The sequence below is a fragment of the Pectinophora gossypiella genome, chromosome 7 (assembly GCF_024362695.1).
Source record: "Pectinophora gossypiella chromosome 7, ilPecGoss1.1, whole genome shotgun sequence".
NCBI lineage: Eukaryota > Metazoa > Arthropoda > Insecta > Lepidoptera > Gelechiidae > Pectinophora > Pectinophora gossypiella.
The window spans coordinates 9,335,299-9,352,094 of NC_065410.1; the positions used below are offsets into that span (position 1 = coordinate 9,335,299).

Below are 16,796 nucleotides of genomic sequence, written 5' to 3' on the forward strand. Positions count from 1 at the left end.
AACATGTAGTAGCACGCAGTAGCCACTATTATGTCCACTCTATAATAGCTAGCATGATTTAAATTGGCTCTAATAATCATTTTTTCCTAGGTGAAAAAGTATACGAAACATGTAGGTACCTCCAAGAAACCGGAATCTGATAACGTATGAACACCATTAATTAATATAAAAACTATAACAATTACACGAGTGCTCACAATTTAAGCAGTCCGGAGTTGGCGGTACAGTAAGGTACACTAATATGAGTGTGGTGTCTGACTGTCTGTCGTCACGGTTCAGGAGACGTCGCGCTCGGCCGCCGCCCTGCACTCGTATGTTTGTGTCGGCGCCGGCGCATAACAGGCTAAATGCTGTTTTGTTCACCAATTCAATGAAGTTAACATCCCGGACAATCAAACCAGCCGATGTACTTAATTTAAAATTGCATTGTACGTTACAAAATACGTGCAGCCAACAGTCGTGCGCCAGTTACGAAGTTTTTACCGCTAATGCTTGATCAAATGATATAAAGTCAACTGGCGAGTTGTTACTATTCTTAATTCACCTGAGAGATACACTAAATTTTAAGTACCAGTTTTTTACTACGTATTTATCTGTCTATCTGTATTTCCACTAAAAGAAACGAGACGAAAAACCACAGACATCTACAGGTATCAGAGCGCAAAGTCACGAACACAATAGTCAGAACATAGATCAGTGTCCCAACTCGTACAGTCTCCGCACCCTGATTCCGCCAGCTCACTCATTCGCACTTATTAGAACATTCAACTCCACTAATTATACTATCTTCTACGAAACACTTGACATACAATGTTACTTGGACGGTTTTACTTGAATCTTCGATAAAAAATCATAAGGTAAAGCTGCATGCATGAAGGTATAATATGAATTATTTACGAACCTGCGTGACGGACCTAAGGTAAAGGTATGTAGTAAGTATAGAGGAACGTTATTATAATGGTGAGTAGGTAGTACATACAATGTGTAGTTTTTTCTAGAAGAATATTTAAGTAGTTTTTTGAGTTATATATGTATGTACCTAAATAGTTAACTTGGTTATCACGGTTATTACATTACATATTTCTATTTCAAACACAAACCTTGGCAAGTTTCTCAAGATTTAAACATCCAGATATTAATCTCACACTGAAGGCTTCAGTCAGCTTCTATGTAAATGTATTTTGCAATTTCTTTTAAATATGCATAAGCAGTTCTATGTTTAATAGGTGTATAGAAAGAACAAAAAACACGACAACTTATACCACAACAGCGCCAACAATTACATACTTACAACAACATTATATACCATGGGTGATAATGATATCTGATAGGTACCTACAATTATTAAATAGTAATCATTTTAAGACCCAAAAATCAACAGTCAAGTAGATATTTTTTATTATGACTAGTGCCTGTACCTGAACCAATAATAATTGTGAGAGTGGTTCTATGAATTGTCTCTGAGCTAGGCGAATACTCAGGCATAGAAAAAATAATAGGTACTTAATAATTATAGTACTTACGGTCACTCACCGCCCCGTACCATTTCGTATCGGGTGCCGACCTAGATTTACCTCACCCCCTCGGGAGCGTACTTTAATCTAAATGACCGTAGGCCGTTAAAGAGTAAGGGAGAGCGGTCGACACGTGGTGAAAATGAGATTTTTTGTATGGACTGTCTGGGGTGACCCAAACCATAGTAGATAACTATCATCTGTAGCACAACACCTAACAGTCTAATGGATGTGAACCGGCCCACCTGTTTTGTTTATCTGTCTGAGTTTGCAACATGCTTATCATTTAACTGTTTGGCCACGTTAACTTCGCGCGATAAGATACCCGCACCTACGCCTACCTTTGGTGTCTGGACTCCAACTTGACTGAACATCTCGTTAGGTAAAGTACCTATTTTTAGCGTTACTTTTTTACATATAAAATCTTTGTTTACAGACCAACTGCTTTCTATGCGGACTCCATAAACAAAATAAGTAGTTAAGTACATCCATCACTAATTTAAGTTATTGTATTTACTTTTTAGGGAAAAATAGAGCATTGGTCCCTCTTGCCTTCTGCCCAAACCGCCTTCTGCCTTCCTTTGTTAAGTACTTAGCTGTCTATTTTCCGCAATGTCAAATAACATAACTGATATAGCTTACATACGTCCCACTGCTGAGGAGAGACCATCATTTTATGAACCAGAGTATACTTAACTTCCCACTTCTCCATTTGTTTCCCCTCGCTAAATTTGTTATTCATTATTTCCAATCTAATTTAGCGTACAAGATCCCACTGCTGGGCAAAGGCATCCCCTTCCTGTTTCCATTTTTAAAATGTTTTGTTATTCATTATTTTCAAACTAGCCCTATCTCTTTCTTGCACTTATCGCATGCAAAGGACAACAAAATTTTAGAGTTGTCTAACTAAAATAGCATTCAGCTTTGTTCGCCGAAATCAGCACTATGTAAGAAATAAATACTTACTAATAATATACAGTAACGTGGTTGATCAAATCAACCTTCACGTCGAGATGTATGACACAGGAAGAAAATATCTTAACAGCATTTTAATGACTATAGGCCTAGATAATAAATAGGTGCTTAGATTGAAGAACATTATATCAACAACAGTTATAAATAAAATACAGGACAATCTATTGCTGTGTTATGTACTTATATGGATGTAAACCAGTTCATCAAATCAAATCAAATCAAATATACTTTATTGCACACAACATACAAAACAAATTCACACAGATGATGATAGATACAGTTCATCATCGCGGTTGTATCGTATAAGCTATTAACTGTCGATTCAGAAGTTGCGACTTCGATCCCTGTTTGTACCAATGTGTACTTTTTGAGATTATTGCTTCCTATGAATATATTGCAACAAAAACGACTCAAGAGAAATGATACTGAAGGTTACAAGAAGCCTAAAACACCGCAAAGTCAATGACAATACAAATTAAAAGAATGATGTATTTTACACACGCCCTTCCGTTGACGAAGCCAAGTAGGACTGGACGAAATGGCAATTAGGTACCTGAAGGTACTTTGGTAAGCTGATTATGTAAGAATACAATTTTATCAAACAAAACGGAACACGGCAAGAAACCCCCAAATAATCCCTAACCTTGCTATTCTTGTAAGGTTGCCTGTTGTAAACACGCGAAAGGAATTGATAACAATCGTACTTCATTATCATTAGAACATGTTATAACAAAAAAGGTAATTTTTAACTTATTACAGGAAAAGCAAAGACCCATTGCATTTAATCAATAAAATAAATGATTCAGTAAACATAACGTTAGAGGCATAGACTAAGGAATAATACTATAGAAGGAAGAGAAACCTAAGTAGGTACCTTAGGTCATCATCATCATCAGCCCATTAACGTCCCCACTGCTGGGGAACGGGCCTTCCCTGTGGATGGATAGGGAGATCGGGCCTTGAACCATCACGCGGGACCTACTTAGGTATTTAAACATTAATAGCGGTGACATAACTAGTATCTTTTTACAAATGATCTAAATGTATGATGTACTTGTTTACTTAAATAACTCTTCAAAGTTTGTTAAGCTGTAAAAAATACACCTACTTAAACGTTTGAAATAGGTACCTACCTAACGAATGACGTAAATTTTTTTCGGTAACTTCATGAATATTTACACTATGTGTGTGTGACTGAAGAGAAATATGTGACATAATTATGTGGAATAATTATTATTGTTCTTGTAATTTCAAGGTTGGTCACCATAGCTGGTTATAGAAGCTGGCAAGTCCTTAAAAGGCTAAAGACAATTTGCAGTGTTACACTATTGACGATGGATGGTATAATCCATCATTGATCGGCGGCTCTTCAGTTGTCAATTTTATAATTAAATGTCACTTCGACGAGTATTGAGAGACAAGTAAAAGTAAATATTTCTGAACGCATAGCCATCACTTAGGCCCATAGCACACGGCGTATTTTAAACGCGCAGAAGACGCGTTTTTCATCATCGGCGCCGTAGATGTTGATTGCTGCGTTTACATTGACGATACAAGCGTATTCGCGCGTTTAAAGCGCGTAAACGCGCGTTTGAAGCGATACGAACCTCATCAACCCTGGTGTCAGGGTTACTATTGAGCCGCCAAAAGCCCCTGACATGGCTTATGTAACGACTACTTACTTACATCAGTAAGTAGTGACCGGAACCAACGGCTTAATGTGCCTTCCGAAGCACGGATCATCTTACTTTCGGACAATCTGGTGATCAACCAGTAATGTCCTAACCAAACTAGGGACCATAAAGTATTTTTGTGATATGTCCCCACCGGCAATCGAACCCGGGACTTCCGGATCGTGAGCACAACGCTCAACCACTGGACCACGGAGGTCGTTGTGTATCGCTGTATCTGCGCGTATATGCGCTTAGGTTGCGGCCTGTGCTTAGGTTACAAGACTGCGATCGAATCGCGTATACGCGCGTAAACTTCACGTCGTCCGCGCGTTTAAAATACGCCGTGTGCTATGTAAGTATATCAATAAATATTTTTTCTTTCTTTTTTCTTTCTTTCAATGAGTGTTGGAATATGTGAAATAAGAGTCTCATGACGCTAAAGAAGAGCGTGGGATAATCGCAATAACTTACTATTGATAATCCCTCGTCCTATCTACACTACAAAATGTGTATTTCTCGCAAGGCTTTAATAATGTTGATTTATCTCAATCGTAAAGAAATTGTAACCTGTTTGTTTATACTTTATCACTAATTTCAGTTCCATGAGCTCAACATTCACGTGGGGTCACCATGAGGTCATGAAAACATTTAACAACTTAATTAAGCACACTTTTTTACGTACCATACTTAGCACGTAATTACTATCCAAACAAGACATATTTTTACAAAGCTTAATTGCTACTTGATTAGATTTCACCAGTCAATCTAGCTTGGAATACTATTAAAAATAGTAGCCAGCCAATTGTCTGGTATTTAGGCACTTCCTTCCACATCACCTTGGTATTATTGCCGTTTGTAGTTCCTAATTACACATACATACAAAAACTTACGCCTATTTCCCACCAGGGTAAGCAGACACTATGGCAGTCCATAGTTCCTAATTAACATATAAAAACATAACTAAACAATATATAAAAGCCCAACCCATCCATGGTACCGATTCTATATGACGACGTGTTTGTAATATGTAGGTACATAGCGACCTTATGCGCGATGACCTAATAACAACGGATGATGCTAAATGTGTCTAATTTAATCTCCAGCATCTTCGCCTACTGTGGCGAAACAATACGTCTTCGGGTTTATCAATGTTCAAACTCAGAAAAAGCAGGGTATTGAACTTTATTTACCTGCAAGTTTTTGCATAAGAGTTTTTATAACGAGACGGTAACCAGCTGAATGAACAATAATATTAATATTCGTGAAATGGCTTTTACTAAATTACAAGACTATAATTTTATTAATTGCTCAATCGTGCTCACGAGTAGGTCCTACTCTGCTTCATGAGGGCATTATACAATCGAGCAAGATGATTTTTTAAATTATTTTGACCTTTCGCTACCACAAGTTACTTATCACAAAGGTCAGCAGTCTACCTAGCTAAACATGCAGTTTAAGGATTTATAATTTAAAAACTGACAGAAGCAGGAAATTAAATTAGAAATCTAATAAGTACGTACAGGGTTTTCGTGAGAATATTCAATTAACTGGCAGTTGCAAAAACGAATCAATTTAATCTATCCGTTATATGACATAGAATTTGAACCTGCGGCCGTGCGAAAAATGCAAACTTACAATATACAATGAGAAGTTCTCAGTGGTGGAAAAAACTAGAGAACAACAGAGAGCCTAGTTAGCCAGAAATGGCGAAGCTACTCATCACACACATCTCATCGCAACAGCAAAAAGTTTAAATCACCACAAAACCATTAACAGCTCCGCAGGAAATGTCTCGAGCTAAACAGACCTTCACATTAGCAGGTAACCAACGTTTCTCAGACGTGGATAGAAAACTGTGATCTAAAAGAAAGGCTAAGAATGTCACTAAGACAGCCTATGTTTGGTAAATAACCGGCATCCTGCAACAGTATTAAAACGATATAGGTACGACGACGCAATCGAAGAAATAAAAACGACATTAACTAATCGAGCCGCAAAATTGTTTTAGAAGGTACAAATCCTCGACCGAAGAAACTTCAGAAAACATAAATTTTCACTAAAGATAATTGTCGCGAACGCGCCGCTGTGAAGAAAAATTAGAAATCATTGCACCCAAATCTCAAGATAAACATACGAAGTGCTTAATAAATATAGGAAGTGACTTGTATGTGTTAAAGAAAATAGAAAGTGATTACATCGGCCATCGTGCCGGTCAGAATTACCAGCGTCTCTTAGAACATTATCAGGTCCGTGATAACTAGGCACACTTGTGTATTATGTAAGCTAAAATCTACAACTCACCATCGTTAGCTGTCCATTCAACCGCGATAAAAATCTCACGGTGATTAATAGAACTTGTAATTATAGCGATAAAATTACGTCTTAGTGCGCTTATAGACCAGGGACGGCGACGATCGACGACGTCGTCGACACCATCGTCCCTCGTCTGTAAGCGCCCTTATTATAACTCGGAGCTAGATATAAAAAGTTTGATCAATGGAAAGCTTCTCATCATGCATATCATGATGATGATAAGTACGCACTGTAGGTAGGTAACTCAGAAGAATTGCAAATATTTGTCTTATCTAAGTACTCGTGTGGAAATATTGTATTATTAATAATAACCAGTGGCGGCCGTAGGGCGGTGCCAAAGGTGCGATTGCGATTGCAAAAATCAGCCAAGACGCGACTACCCTGGCTTTCAGCCTTGGATCTACAGGGGAAGGGAGTAGCTGGATTGGGCACACCTGCCCTGTGAATTAGACCTCTTAGCGGCCACATAAATCTTGTACATTTAATGGATGGCCGTAAATGACATTTATAAAAGGTTTAATTAGGTATATATATTTCGGTAGCCGTAAACTAATCGAGAAAAACTGTATTTTAAGGGGCGCCACTGTGTGAGAGCATTACCTACATATTTGCTAGGGCCGTCACCGATAATATCAGGTCTAAAAACCGATACCGACATTTTTGTGATAACAAAATCAAAAGAAAAGAAATTATCAAACAGTAAGCAAAGTTATCTCGCAGATTGCGGTTTAGGTGGGACACTAGCTTTTACGTTTATATTGATAAACTACTTATAATTTGTAAGTGCATTGTTATCTTCAGTGAGCAATTAATTATAACGACTAAAAATGAATGAATATCACCTGATACTTTATTACAATCAGCAAATAGATAGTATTAAGAAGCATTTTTTTATGATATTCGTATTATGTTAGCAGACGGAAAGCACTTGACATTTATTCTTATACGGCAGACACAACGGTCAGAAGCAGACAATATACGAGTATCATCGTGAGAAATCTCCTGAAGGCCTAGACAAAATAATTCGTCATCATCATCAGCCGTACGACGCCCACTGCTGAGCATAGGCCTCCCCCAAGGATCTCCATGACGATCGGTCCTGCGCTGCCCGCAACCAGCGGCTTCCCGACGGCTTCTCATATGACAAAATAATAACAAAAATGTTGTTAAAGTAAACATAAACCTTTATGCTTCAATATTACTAATAAATAATTAGTTACAAATATATTTCAATAAGATAACAATAAACAGAATGTAAATCCACCACAGGCTTCGTTAGTACCATCAACAAATAAAATAATAACTCAATAACAATACGCCTACCTACTACTCTGCGTACTTAGCAATTTATGTTAAAATTAATAAGTTACTCATTTGTCAAAAGGCTAAATAGTAAAAAACTTCATTCAAATGAAGTAAATTTTATATACTTCATAGTAAAAAAAATACATTTTCAGATTTTAGTGTACCCAAACCTACAAATAGATACGGGGATCTGTTTTATAAGATTCTTTGGAAATAAGTAAGAAATAGGCGTGAGTTTCTAATTACATAATTAATTCAAAAATTAATTTATGTATGTAACTACTTCCATTTAATCTATTAGGTGATTGGTTTCTGTACTGTAATACAAATAATATAATTAGGTTCGATTTGGTGTTCCCCTTCCTGTATCAGTCTAACAGCAAATAAATAAGATAAACGGAATAAATTACGCGTTCATTAGTGCGAGTTTTATTTTTGCCTCATGTTCAAACTGGTTGATATTTATTTATTTATTCTTTGCAAGACGCCATCAGTTGCGAGAGACCCTGTCTGACTGGTTGGCAATTATTTATTTTTTATTTGTAACACGTTTTCGTAAGAGCTAGTCGAACGAGAAATAAATGTATTGAGATTATTAGCTATTTTGTCGTCGGCTTATTATATTGACATCTGCCGATCTCTGGTGTTGCGTTTCAATTTTCATTATCATCTCTCCAGCGTTTATGCCGGAATTCTCTGAGGATACGATTATTTACGGATCACGGCTAAGTTTAATTATCTTTCCTCGATTCAAACAAAAAGGATAATATTTTTGGACATAGGCACTTACCTATTTTTGGAAATAATTTAGGACAAGGGGGTTTAAAATTCCATATCAAAGCTATTCATCTAAAAAAGGAATGTTGCATTTTGACATTTGCGCATAAAACTAAGTGCGCAATGCAAACAAATGTCAAATAGTAATATTGCATTTTTAGGTGAATTTCTTAGACGTGGTTTTTTTAACTCCCCAGAAATTCGTGTCCATTACTGAGTAAATGAACGAATCAAGCTCACCTACCTATTTCCAACCATAGGTGCTCCATTTTTAGCTTGATTAATTTGACAGCTGTCCGATGTTTTTTCGCACTAGGCTGTATATCTATTGCTTTCAGCCCTGTAGTCAAATTAATTTAACTCTATTAAACGGAGCTCCAGTTGAACTAAGAAATAACCCACACTGCACAGAGCTTTTTGTTAGACCACTGTGGATAGCATCATCCACTAAACTTTTATTGTTATACCTATATTATTTTATTATTATATTTGTAATGTAATATTACAAGCACAGTTGGCGATAGTGGATTCACCACATAGCACGTTGGTCTAAAGTTCGGTGAAACGCGGGTCCTTAGCTTATCATGCAATGGCTGGACCACAGACTACCCCAGTCGTGAATATAACCGTGAGTTCTGTCCTCTAGTCGGTATAACATTCTCTATTCTTGTCTATCAAAGGTCAATTTTTTGACTTCTTTGTAAGACACGATGTCCGCCTTCTTTTCGATTTATTTCACGTACTTCTTAGTAATTCCCGCATTGGAGCAGCGTGGTGGAGTATGCTCCATACCCCCTCCGGTTGATTGAGGGGAGGCCTGTGCCCAGCAGTGGGACGTTAATAGGCTGTTTATGTTATGTTATGTACTTCTTAGTCTCCCCCTTCCTCTCTTTCCAAACTTCTATGATGTTTTAAATAAATTCATCCAGTCATCTTGCCTACTACTAGTAATAAAGGAAGTCACCTATGTATTGTTTTATTTTGAATGCGTATGATGTTAGTCTGTCGTTGTTTATCCGCAGCGACAACGCAACTGCTCCAGTAATATTTTTAGCACAACAAACCGGGTCGGTTAGGAAACGTGTCTGGATAATTTGGCATAGCTTGTATTAATTATGCAATCACTAAATTCGCGATTTTAAATAAAAAAGAAACAAATTTTGGTAGATGGACTGGTTGTCATTAAGACGGTGGAAGTTAAAATAATATTTAGGCCTTCTTTCTGGATTTCGTCTTCCTTGATTTATCTTTTAGTCGCGCACATATCTAACCGCAAATATCTAATCACTATAATTAACAAATCTACCTAATTATAAAGACTAAAATATATTAATCGGTACTTTTATAACTCTTTTCCTTATGTTTTTTTAATGTTCTTGCTTTTTTTACTTTGATATTGACTGCTATGGCACGGTAGAGTCACGACTCTCTTGTTCCGTAGGTAAGCCACACGAAATGTGGCGTTAATGCATCGAAAACAAAGTTGAGAGTCTGTTGCTACATTGGCAGAAAAAGATCGAACCTTTGTGATATTCAGAAAGGATGTCCTTCAAAATATGTTTATGAGATCATGAAGTTCAAGTCCGAATGAAAGACCATAAATATAGAGTTACTATAGTAACACCTATCTGTGCATCATATCAAATCATTAAATATTACGTTTTTTTACTTGAAAGCATGCAATCTTTGCAAGGCGGTATTAAATATAAGTTGGTAGAGTAAGTAACTGCTATGTTTTTTTTTCTAGAAACATCACAATAAATCGATTATTGAAACAATCATCTGCCTCACTTCTGCAGGCTACAAATACCTCCACGTAGAACAGGGAATTGATCATTACATGTACCATCCTATAGTAAATACTACGTATATTTAATTTCAAATTAAAAGTCTTGAATTTATTTTTTAACTAAGTAGATATGGTTTTAATCTTGTAGCGAATATTTCCGTATCTTGTTCATTTTACCTATAAAAAATAGGAAAGGTCAGCCTAACTCGGCTCGCTTAATCAAGGACTTCATTTTAGTTGTCTAGCAGGAACTTGAACCATGCATTGACAAGGCCGCGTTTCCTTTGACGCGGAGCTGTGCGGAGATGAGCGGAGATGTGCAGGAATCGACCAATCACCGTGAAGGAGAGAGTGACAGAGCGTCTTCGTTTTTCGCTCTCTCGAACCCTGTGATTGGTGAAATCCGCACATCTCCGCTCATCTCTGCCCATCTTCGCATCAGTGGAAACCCGGCCTTACAGAACATTATACATACACATATTTACCTATAAAATGTAAAATGCACGCAAATGGTAAGCATGAGTATGTCGTTCAAATTAGGTAGGAAGGTATCTACATATTTTTTTATTATTCTATAACAATAATCTTTACTTAATTGTAGTAACGAAGCGACCGATTTGTAGTCAATTAGTCTCTGAACTGTTATCTAACTTACTAAACTTTTAGGAAAGTCTCATTTACTTTTTATTATAGGACTCTATATATGGCTATCGTATGACAAACTTGTCTCCTCCATTGAGTGAAAATCGTTGAACAGTATATTTTAAAGTAGGAAACTTATAATTACCTAATTTTCTTGTTCTAATGATGTTGCCGAAACTTGATGACAGTCTCTAATATAGAGTTGATATTGCCTTTATCTTTACTGCGTTAGAGTAAGTATTGCAACAACTTAAACGTAAACTTTGTCAACTTCAAAATACACATAAGTAGTAGGTATATGATATTTATGTAAAATATTAGGTATCTAAGAAAGTAAATAGCTAGATATTTTTTTAGGTGTTGCAAACTTTCGGCTTTGCCTGGAGAACGTGAGTGACCAATTAAATTAATTGATATCTACCAATTCAATAGCAATAAATAAACTTAATGCTAGACAGTAATTCTAGTTTCATGCGAATCTAAACTTTAACTCCAAGGTTCTTGCGTGTCGGATTGTTTCACCCGACAAAACGAGTTACAACACTCACTATCGGTTACTGAAGGAAATTTCGTGAGTGCAAATTGCAATCAATACTTATTAAGTAGGGGCCTGAAAGCGAAACTAGGTGCAGTGGAAAGTTAAACAATGCTCCACTAACACTGTAAATCCGGCTGTTTTGTACACTAGAACAACAGTTCTTTACTTGATAATCATAACACATACATTTGCCACTCACGCTTATAAAACATTATTAGGGCAGGCAGAGTATATCTACAAAAGTAGGTAGTAGGTAAACGCTACTTTTGATCTTGCGGTTACCTACGTATTAGGTACTTCATAGGCATAATAGTTGTCAATAATACGAGCAATACGAGATGATAATGATGATGACCACTAGTTTATCAATAAATTCAATAGGTAATATTCGTTTACTTATTATATCCCTCACTCTCTCAACGACGACGCGTCTCTCAGTCGCATTCTAGCAATCAACGACAAACCTGGGTGGCCGGTATGATAAACAGTACTTATTGAAGATTCGAACAGTCATTATTTTTGACCCCCGACTAAAACGACGGGGTGTTATAAGTTTGACGTGTCTGTGTAAATGTGTACGTGTCTGTCTGTGGCATCGTAGCTCCCAACCGGATGGTGCGGTTTTAATGCGGTTTTTTTTTTGTTTGAAAGGGTATATCAGTCGAAAGTGTTCTTAGCTATGTTTGGTTCAGGTTTTCAAGGTCATCATGTCATTTGTTCAGTGTGATAGGAATGTTACAAGCTCAGTTTGTTTGCAAGCATATGTGGGATATGTTATTTTTTGCTTTTTAAAGGGTTTAACATTTTTAACCTTTTGTCATAATAATCGAGTACTTTTTTTGGTCGGGGGTTATTTAAATTTTTAATTTAATTTTTCTTCTTATTATTTACTCATAGATCTTATTTACTCATAGGTAGGTACTAAAGTAACACATGGTTGTTTGTGTAAGCCTAGCGTATTATGTACTAAGTTCCTTGAACCACGTGAACGAAAACGCCCTTGGCGATATGATGTCAAGCGATATGTTAGCATAGCCACGTTGCTTAACCATGGTTTAATTTACAATGTCTACGAGATAAAGATTAACAGGCCTTAAGTGTAAGACGAACAAAGCTTATTGTGTCTGATAAAACGATAACCCTTAGGTACCTATACTATGCAAGTACATAAAGGTAAAAAAATAAAGTTAAATGCCTATTCAAAATCGCAAACATTCAAAAGCGAAAGATTTGGGAGAGTACCTACCTATCTAGATATAAACGCCAATAAATTCACTTCCTAATGTCTGAAGCGAAACCGTAGTTTTGGTACAACCACAGATATTGATATAACTAATCGTTATATCAGGGTTCGAACCCCGTGTAGTTTTCACTAACACATGGTTCGATCATTATTGGACATACGGCTCACCACCTATCTCGGTGATGTGTGGGTACTTAGTTCATCTTGTGATAGATGTGCCTTTGACTACCCCACTTGAGGTATAGTCGTGAACTTATATTGAATCGTTCAAAAATGCCTTGATATTTAGAAACATAGAACGCTTAAATCAGCACTTTACAGGAATTTTTCATTTCATTATTTTCCTATATATTAATTATGAATACCTAATACATATTAGAAGATGTAGATATAATATAAATACTTATACTCTAGCCCACCAAGTTCAATAACATTATAGGTAGGTACTTAGTAGGTAGATGGTTAATTTTAACGGCTACGCTTCATACTTAATTGAAAGCTATTGTTTGAATTCTGTTACACCAGAAATAAAATCAACTGAAGACTATTACATTCACTCCGCATTCATCATAACCATTACCGTTAGATAGGTAAGTAGGTACCTACGTGTCGAGAAGAATTTCGCCCAGATAAAAATCTTTCTCTGCGAAAAATACTTGGACACTGGAGCAATTAACTGCGTATATTTTAGCGGGCAACTAAATTTGGTAATTGGCAAAAACCGTTCAATAAAAACTCACAATAATGAGTTGACCGGGCCTGCCCCTATGAGCAACGTGATTGTTGTAAAAAACTGGTTCAATGGCACGGGAATCGGACAATAGTGCGTGGAGAAGCCTGGATGACGCAAGCTGTGCCGGTCTGTTTGTGTGTGCTCACTACTCGGGCTTCGTGATCCAACGTTTGTTTGCCTTTTGATTTTATTATTATGATGCACTGTCGTGTTGCTATTAATACTGCAGGGCCCTTACGCCGCACCACCTCGTCAATGACTAAGGGCATGAATGCGCAACTCTGCCCTCTTTGTTTTTAACTATCGCCTTTCGAGACAAAAAGAAAACATTGTATACATACTTATACAAAATCTAATAAGAGAAATAAAAACCATAATAAACAATTAAACGTAGAAGAGTAGATATATAATTTATAAGCGCATTCAGCTAGGTATGTACTGCCTTCACAACAGTCGTTCTACAAACTGCATTTCGAACTACAAGTGCGAAAAATAAGGTTTCTAAATCAAATTACGTTGGATGTTGATAAGTATATTTCCTATAAATGTTATTAAACGAATCAGTAACGGCCTTGACAATGATTTAACATCTACCTGCAATCGCGTTTTCAGTGATTGCATATGTCGGAAAGCGACTCACCTTCGACATCGTAGTCGGTGATCAGGGCGGCCTAAGCTGCCATTCCTCCCTGTACGCCTTGGCTCCTAGGCTCTCAGGCTTGTAAGGTTTCAACACAATAATTACAGTCGCGGATATTCTTATCGCATATTCGAGAGCGCCGCACCGTTCCGCGGCGGAGGCCCGATCAATACTAGTGGTAGCTTGCTTGCCGCGCGGTCGGCGGATAAGGTAAAAAATACGACGATCGCAATCGCAACCCGTGCGCGCGCAAGCTGTTGACTGACAACGCGCATGTGTATTGGATACCGCACAGCGTAGCGAGTAACCACATCAGATACCTATATTTCCTCTAGTAGACCCACTTACTGCAATGCACTTACATAGCTAGAATGTAGATAAGTACTATTGCCAATTACTATCTTTGAAATACGCCGATCTAAACTAGGTACCTATGTACCTATCGGAACTGAGTTACATACCAACTGCATAGTCAATCTGTTAATGGACGTGTTACATTTTATACCTACCTATTTACATTATCTACACATGCAACCATAGCAAGGTGCGATGGGCTGGTTACCTGTTGTCACAATGGGGTTTGAAATACTAACCCTAAGAATCGACTTTTGAAAGACCCACACTTGGTATTGAATAGAACTTCAGTCCTTCACGAGTTCAAAACAAGTGTGGGTCTTCAAAATTATAAACTATCATAATGGACCTAATAAGCACGCAGTCATCAAGATGAATAGTATCAGCAGCAACTGCAGGCAAAAAGTGGCAGGAAATGTCCTTTCCAAAATTATGAACTTACTTTAAGGCGATAGACTATAAACCATGCGGTTCATCTATCTTAGGACAAATAATCAGGAATGGCTGCGTAGTTTTATTGATGATCAGTAGTCACAGAGACGTAACTCCGCTCACCTTTAGTGATTTCGGAAGGGCGGTACTTAACCTGCCTATCCTAGGGTTTGGATCACGTAGATACAATTATGTATGAAACGTAATAAATAAGGCAGAGAAATAATACACTTCTCATCAAAAAAATCGAAACACTTCCGTTTTCATTGTTTCTGTCCGAATTTAACACAAAAAAGAATTCATACGATGAAAAAAAATACATAAATGTATAGCTGGCAGTTTGGCCATTACAGTAATAAGCGAAAATTCTAAATTCAAAATTAGAATTTCATTTGTTTATCTTATAAACGAAATGAATCACTGTTTTGAGACAAATGTGTGTTTAGGGTTGGAGTACATTTAGCGTTTAAAAACTAAAAATTGGCGCCTATCCTTAAACTTTTTGTTTTTTATTTCAATACTGTGACTTTGGGACGTCTGAAAAAAGGTTTTTTTTCTAAAACGTATGGATACATCGCCCACAGAAGCCGCCCAAGTTGTGGCATTGCTGGATTCTGCCCTTAGTCAGCGTGTTGTGGCTGCAAGACTGCATCTAAGCCTGTCATCTGTTCATAGAGTCTATAAACGTTATCGGGAGACTGGTTTGTTCACGCGCCGTTCAGGATCTGGCAGGAATCGGGTCACTTCTGAGCGAGATGATCGATTTATTGTAACAACTTCTTTAAGAAATCGACACCTTAACGCTTTTCAACTGCAGCAGCGGCTTCGTGTTGTACGAAGGGTGGCTGTAAGTGACTCTACAATTAGAAGAAGGTTGAAGGATCGTGGACTGGTACCGCATAAGCCAGCAAATGGGCCGAAATTAACTGCAGACCATCGAAGAGCGCGCTTTAACTTTGCACGTGAGCACCTAAATTGGTCATACCTACAGTGGAGCAAAGTTCTCTTTTCTGATGAGTGTAAAATTATGCTGTATGGTAACGACGGAAGGAACAAGGTCTACAGAAGAGACGGAGAACGCTATGCACAATGCTGCATTGAAGAAAAGGTCAGCTATGGTGGCGGTTCGTGGACGGTTTGGGGAGGAATCAGCGCCGACGGTAAGACAGAGCTTGCTTTCGTGTCTGGGCCACGTCTGCCTGCACTAAACTGTCATCGGTACGTCGAAGAGTGTCTCGAGCCTCATGTGATGCCCTATGCACATTTTATTGGCAACGGCTTCATATTCATGCACGACAATGCTAGGGCTCACACCGCGGGCGTCGTACGAGATTATCTTAACGAAGTCGATATCTCTATTATGGAATGGCCAGCAAGAAGCCCGGACATGAATCCCATTGAACATCTGTGGGATGAATTAAAGAGACGAATTCGAGCAAGAGATCCTGCCCCAGAAACACTTAGCCAGCTGCAAGATGCAATCCAAGAGGAATGGGACAATATACCACAGCATGTGATCGTGACTCTCATCCGATCGATGAAGAACCGTATGGAAGCAGTAATTAGAGCTCGGGGAGGGAATACAAGTTATTAAATAAACGTTTTTTAGCTTTTTTTTCATTTACGTGTGTTGTTTTATCCATTTCCTTTATACTCCATACGGAATAAAAATGACTCATTTAACAAAATACGAAACCTATGAAAAATTCATTTAAATTTAGAACATTAACATTAAGATTTGATAAGCTCATATTACTCACTATTAAACGACATTTAACATTTATTCCTAAATGTACACATTTTTCTGATAATCCTGACAAAACGTAAACTTGCAAGGTGTTTCGATTTTTTTGATGAGAAGTGTATTA

At 37.5% G+C, this 16,796-nt stretch overlaps 1 protein-coding gene across 1 annotated transcript in view; it reads right to left on the reverse strand.

Annotated features, from left to right (window-relative positions):
- Window positions 1-14,390, reverse strand: part of LOC126367986 (uncharacterized) — an 85,993-nt gene extending 71,603 nt beyond the window's left edge. Inside the window, exon 1 of the mRNA XM_050011805.1 lies at window positions 14,143-14,390. Within this exon, the coding sequence (XP_049867762.1) occupies window positions 14,143-14,151 (9 nt within the window). The 5' untranslated portion in view covers window positions 14,152-14,390. The remainder of the gene's footprint in view (window positions 1-14,142) is intronic.
- Window positions 14,391-16,796: the final 2,406 nt, after the last annotated feature.